At 42.6% G+C, this 6,447-nt stretch overlaps 1 protein-coding gene and 1 pseudogene across 1 annotated transcript; one reads left to right on the top strand and one right to left on the bottom strand.

Annotated features, from left to right (window-relative positions):
- On the top strand, positions 1-330 carry LOC103424077 (uncharacterized). Its single transcript, XM_008362152.2, has one exon. The coding sequence runs from the start codon at positions 1-3 to the stop codon at positions 328-330; it is 330 nt and encodes a 109-aa protein (XP_008360374.2).
- A 2,693-nt stretch (positions 331-3,023) lies between these two features.
- Positions 3,024-5,697, bottom strand: LOC139190315 (uncharacterized; annotated as a pseudogene).
- Positions 5,698-6,447: the final 750 nt, after the last annotated feature.

Below are 6,447 nucleotides of genomic sequence, written 5' to 3'. Positions count from 1 at the left end.
ATGAGAGATGTTAACGGCACCACAGAAATGAAGGTCTGGGTGGTGTGTCGGAAAGTGTATGATTACATTCGTTATGATCTAAAAGAGATTGCATTTCCATCTTCGCTGCCGGACCTTCCTCATATCAAAAAGCGGCATCAGCTCACCATGCGGGAGTGGTTTTTGGTGTTGAATGAGGCTTCTAGGCTTTATACCGCCAGCTGGGTGCAGGATGTTGGTCTTGAACTGCGACCTAATGATTATAAGAATAAAGAAAGTGAAGATGGACCTGGTGGAGCACAGAGAACGGCCAAAGAGAAAGAACCCTCAACCTTAGAGGATCTTGCCTGAGTACAATTTGCTCTCCAGGCACAAGGTTCCCTTTATCTGCAAGTGCAATGGATGCTCTTTGAGTCGACCAGGGCTAGGGTCAAGGCCAGTAGTGATTAGGTTATGGACAACATAGGCAGAGGGACAAGATAAGATTCTTCATCATGAACCTGCCCATTTTCTGAAAACCAACTGTCGACCACTAACTTCTGAATCATGCAGGTTCCTCTTTTTTGAAAAAAATAAAAAGCAAAAGAGAAAGAAAAAGGGAAAGTAAAAGCAAGAAATAAACACCCCACCAGAATGATGTAATTTATTTTTCTTATCTTTTCGGAGACATCTGTATAACCCCATCAGAGGGTAATAAGAAAAAAAAATCGGCAAGTCCAAAATAAATGGGCTGAAATGTTGTGTGGTGGGCGAAGGCCCGTAAGCCCAAAATAGCACCAACCAGGTGACTAAAAGTACGTCTAGTACTACAAAAAATTATTCGGCACCCTGCCGCTATTACCACCAATCAAGTGATCAAAAGTGCGCCCAGTACTCCAAAATTATTCGGCACCCTGCTGCTACTATCACCAACCAGGTGATCAAAAGTAAGCCCAATACTCCAAAATTATTCGGCACTCTGCCGCTACTATCACCAACTAGGTGATCAAAAGTACGCCTAGTACTCCAAAATTATTCGGTACCCTGCCGCTATTATCATCAACCAGGTGATCAAAGTACGTCAAGTACTTCAAAATTATATATGAGCATTACTCATGTCAATCATACATAAACATTCATGAGCATCACTCATATCAATCATACATAAACATTCATAACCATCATTCATGTCAATCAACATTCATGACCATCACTCATGTTAACATTCATGAGCATCACTCATGTCAATCAACATAAACATTCATGAGCATCACTCATGTCAATCTAGCTTCAAAAGCTTTATTTACAGAGTTCTAGCTTCGAAAGCTTCATTTACAGAACTCTAGCTTCAAAAGCTCATTTACAAAAACTCCAGCTTCGAAAGCTTCATTTATAGAGCTCTAGCTTCAAAGCTTCAACTTGCAAAGCTTCACCTACAAAGCTTCAGTGCTTGGTCTACAAAACTGCTTTCGAACAACTGCCATTTCGGCCCATACATGGATTGAATTTGAAGTCTCCAGCCAACAGCCTCTATTGACCGAAGACTTGGGGGACTACATTATGTACCATATATTGGGCCTTAACTAGGCCTTATGAAAAATACTTGAGGGACTTAGCCCATTATTTATGTACTGAGGAGCGAACCCTTATTCTATAAAAGGGAATCCCTCACTTTCATTAGAGAGCACCCATTATTCATGTACTGAGGAGCGAGCCCTTATTCTATAAAAAGGACTCCCTCACCATCATTAGAGAACATCACCGCTAGCTGAGCAACCGCCTCGTTGCGCGCATCAACTCTAGCCTATCACCATATATTGGGTCTCATAAAAAATACTTGGGGGACTTAACCCATCATTTATGTATTGAGGAGCGAGCTCTTATAGTATAAAAGAGACTTCATCACCATCATTAGAGAACATCGCCACCTGCTGAGCAACCGCCTCGCCGCGAGCATCGACTTTAGCCCATCATTTATGTATTGAGAAGCGAGCCCTTATTCTATAAAAGGGACTCCCTCACTTTCAACGCCACCAACCGAGCCAACCAAGGCAACATAAGCCACAAGTAGAGCAGCCTCGCAACATGTGCTACTTCTAGTTGAGCATCATTTAACTTTAAGCACCTCCTCATATCAAGTATCAGTTCAAGACGATATCTAATTACTTCAGCCCACACGTGGACTGAATTTCAAGTCTCCAGCCAAAAAACTCTCTTGACTGAAGACTTAGGAGACTACTGTTTGTACCATACTTAGGGCCTCCGTATTTAGATCTCGTATAAATACTTAGGGGACTCAAATGTAATTATGTAATAAAAGAAGAGGCCAATTTTTAAGCCTCCTCATCCCCTCAAGCCTCTCATATTCAGAGCAGAGCTCATCCTCACCCTCACAAGCTCTCTCATTCACAATTCTCTCAGAGAAAATACAATATCAGTGTGGACATAGCCTAAATATTGGGGTGAACCATGATACATCTTGTGTTATTTACTTTCTTGCAGATTCACGGTCGGATTTATGTTGTTCCAAGACCCATCCGGTTTTGTGCATCAACAATGTTGATTGACATGAGTGATGCTCATGAATGTTGACATGAATAATGGTCATGAATGTTTATGTATGATTGACATGAGTGATGCTTATGAATGTTTATGTATGATTGATATGAGTGATGCTCATGTATAACTTTGGAGTACTGGACGTACTTTTGATCACCTGGTTGATGATTATAACAGCAGGCTGCCGAATAATTTTGGAGTACTGGGCGTACTTTTGATCACCTGGTTGGTGATAATAGTGGCAGGCTGCCGAATAATTTTGGAGTACTGGGCGTACTTTTGAACACCTGGTTGGTGGTAATAGTGGCAGGCTGCCAAATAATTTTGGGAGTACTGGGCATACTTTTGATCACCTAGTTGGTGATAATAGTGGCAGGGTGCCGAATAATTTTGGAAGTACTGGGTGTACTTTTGATCACTTGGTTTGTGATAATAGCGGCAGGATGCCGAATAAATTTGGAGCCATAGAGTCTGGCTCTTTTGGGCATACGGGCCTTCGCCCTCCATATGACATTGCAGCCCATTATTTTGGGCTTGCTTTTTTTTTTATTTTTTATTATCCTCTGATGGGGTTTATACAGATGTCTCTGAAAGATAAGGAAAATAAATTACATCATTCAAAAATAAATCTGATCCTCTGCTTAATGGGTCACGCCTATAATTCCCTTTTCTGTATGTCATCACCACTGCAATTATGTCTGCTTCTTTTTATCTTCTCTTGCTTTCTGCTTTTGCTTTTGCTTTTACTTTCTCTTCACTTTCTCAGAAAATGATTTCACATGGCTTTCTCCTTTTGCTTTCTCAGAAATTAGAAAATGATTTCACATGCATGAAACCGCGAGCAGATGACTTTCTCTTTTTGCTTTCTCAGAAAATGTTTTCACATGCCTACCACCCAGTAATCCCTTTTGCTTTTCTCATGGCTTTCTCAGAAATCAGAAAATGATTTCACATGCATGAAACCGCGAGCACATGACTTTCTCCTTTTGTTTTCTCAGAAAATGATTTCACATGCATGAAACTGCGAGCACATGGCTTTCTCCTTTTGCTTTCTTAGAAAATGATTTTACATGCCTACTACCTAGTAATCCCTTTTGCTTTTCTCATGGCTTTCTCAGAAATCAGAAAATGATTTCACATGCATGAAACCGCGAGCACATGGCTTTCTCCTTTTGCTTTCTCGGAAAATGATTTCACATGTTTACCACCCAGTAATCCCTTTTGCTTTTCTCATGGCTTTCTCAAAAAGCTATTTCTCCATTATTCTCAGGAGCTGCGAGACAGCTGGAGAAGGTGGCGTGGCGGTGGCACTGCTCTGGAGAAGGCGCCCAGAACACGAGTTGGGTCGGAGAGTCTGGCCGTGAGCTCTAGAGGGTCTTTTGATGGCAACTAGACGGCTGCGGAGCCTAGAAGTTTCGTGACTACCAAAAGCGAAGAGAAATGCATCGAGTACAGACCGTAGTGATCCACATGATCCTGCACCTCCATTTCGGCATCAGGCTCTTCTTATCCTTCCACCCCTGAAGAGTCAATTTTGTCGCCAAAAACCCAATCAGCAAAGACGCCCCAAACAGCACCAGTCAAACCAGCGCGATGGGCAAGCAAATTTCGATCTTTAGCCACTAGTAAATACCAGTAATCTCGAGGGTGTGGTTTTAAAAAGGTCGGCGGTGGTGGAAACGGGCATGGTCAACCCATCGGACCTGAGAAATGCAAACGGGTCGCGAGAGTGGTGGTGGTGTTGCTGGTCGCTTTTGAGCTGTAGAGGTCCACGTTGGAGATATATGATACGCCCGTGTCCATCTCTCTGTGGTAGAACTGCGCTTTTACCTCTGTCGGCTGCTCGTGGAAGGCCATAACTGCTGCGATCGTGCGGTCAAGAGTTATCGATAGCTCTGATGAAGAAGATGATCACGGTGGAGGCGGAGAGCATGATGAGGAAAGTCAGAAGCCACTGCTTCTGCGCTGCAACCCACCCGACCGAGTGCTTGGCCATCGCTAGGGTTTGAAGGATGATCTTGTTCCTTTGTCTGGAAAGAAAGAAACTACAGCTAAGGTGGCATGGAATACCAATTGGAAACCTTGGAGTGGGACCCGCCTAATGACCCATAATTTTGATCGAACGAGATGAAACTGATCTGGGACTCTTCATGAAGGGTGAATGGATGGTCAGAATTGAGATACGACGAAGGGTCATAGAACCACGACGGTGCTGCTGTAGAACCACGATGATGGAAGGTTTGGAAAGGCTGGAGGTAACTTTTGATGTTGGTTTTTCTGGCTTGAAGCTGGAGCCTTTTCTTCTTCATTCTCTCCTTTTTGTGTGCATTTTGATGTCCACCGAGTGCTTGTGAATTTACAAACTCCTTGAAGCAATATTGGCACTCGAATTTCTTGTCATCTGGTTCACTTGTTGAGCTCTTCTCATTCTCTCTAGATCCTTCCAACTTTATCGGATGTGAGACAGAGTTTGATGAATTTACACTTTCATCCCCACCACCTTCTGTTGATGACCCTCCTCATTTGATGGAGGTTTCTTCATTCCTACGTGGATTCAGTTCAAACCCGAAAAACCTGAGTTTCTTCTCAATACAGGATCCTGCGGAATAGGTTTTCGATTGCATTTCTAATTTTGTAATGTGGGGGAGGAAAAAATATAGGAAGAAGATATTTTGAGTGGTTGTTTTGTTTGAAAAGGTGAAAGAGATAAGAAACAAGAGAGAGGCAGGGAGAATTTTGGTTGTCTCTTGGGTTTTGCAGATCCATGACGGACAGTGGTGAGGTTTCACGGTGGTGAGATGAAAAAAATGAAAAAGAACTGACATAGTTTTTTTGTGTCGATTCCCACAGACGGCGCTAAATGTTGATGCACAAAATCGGAGGTCTTGGAACAACATAAATCCAACCGTGAATCTGCAAGAAAGTAAATAACACAAGATGTATCGTGGTTCACCCCAATGTTTGGCCTATGTCTACATTGATATTGTATTTATTTGAAATGTTGAAGAGGATAGAGAGAGGTTCTCTGTGAGGATGAGAGCTCTGAATCTCAGAATATGAGAGGCTTTGAGAGGATGAAGGGTCAGGCCTAAGAATTGGCCTCTGGAAGTGAGGAGGCCCCCCTTAATTGTAAGGGTGATGGGTCCTTTTATAGAATAAGGGCTCCTCACTTATTACATATTTGCCCATTCCTTTATTACATAATTATATTTAAGTCCCCCGAGTATTTGTACGAGATCTAAATACGGAGGGCCTAAGTATGGTACAAACAATTACAACTCAGAAAGTTTACGCATACCTATTCATTGAACAAGCTTCTGAAACGTCGCCTTCAGTAGTGATTTGGTGAAGAGGTCGGTCACTTCAGTTTCAGACTCTGAACTATGCTCTGAAGATCTAATATGCGCTGCACTTCAGTTTCAGACTAAGCGGTGCGGGGATCTAAATGAGACAAAGTGGGAGTCGTACACGATAATTCACATCATTTCTAAAAAATGGTGACGTTCTTATCTCCCTTAATAACGGAAAACTGTCTCATAGAAGTGACAATCCACGAAACGAGCAGTAAAAAGATCGCCTGTCAAAGGTTAAATAACGAATAATTGAAGGAAAATCATATTTGACATAGATTCCCATCCTTCGTTGAGCCCTATTTTTGTACGTAAGGGCGGCGAAATCGACACATTGACTGCAAAACCAAAAATGCGTAGGTGCGATATGTCGGGTTCATATCCAATAACCAACTGAAGGGTGCTATATGGTTGGGTTGCAACAGGTTCCAGGCGGACCAACATGGTTGCGTGCAATATTGCATAACCCTAAGCAGCGGTCAGGAGCTTGGTACGTATGGCCAACAATCAAGCAATCTTTTGTAAGCGCTTAATGAATGCATCTGCAAGGCCGTTCTGGGTGTGAACATGGGGTATTGGA

This window comes from Malus domestica, chromosome 13 (assembly GCF_042453785.1).
Source record: "Malus domestica chromosome 13, GDT2T_hap1".
In the NCBI taxonomy this organism is placed as follows: domain Eukaryota; kingdom Viridiplantae; phylum Streptophyta; class Magnoliopsida; order Rosales; family Rosaceae; genus Malus; species Malus domestica.
The sequence above is the reverse complement of the archived record's forward strand: the minus strand, read 5'-3'. Positions and strand labels throughout refer to the sequence as shown.

Excerpts from the sequence above, each read along its gene's own strand:
- LOC103424077 (XM_008362152.2), top strand. The coding sequence starts at position 1 with ATGAGAGATGTTAACGGCACCACAGAAATGAAGGTCTGGGTGGTGTGT.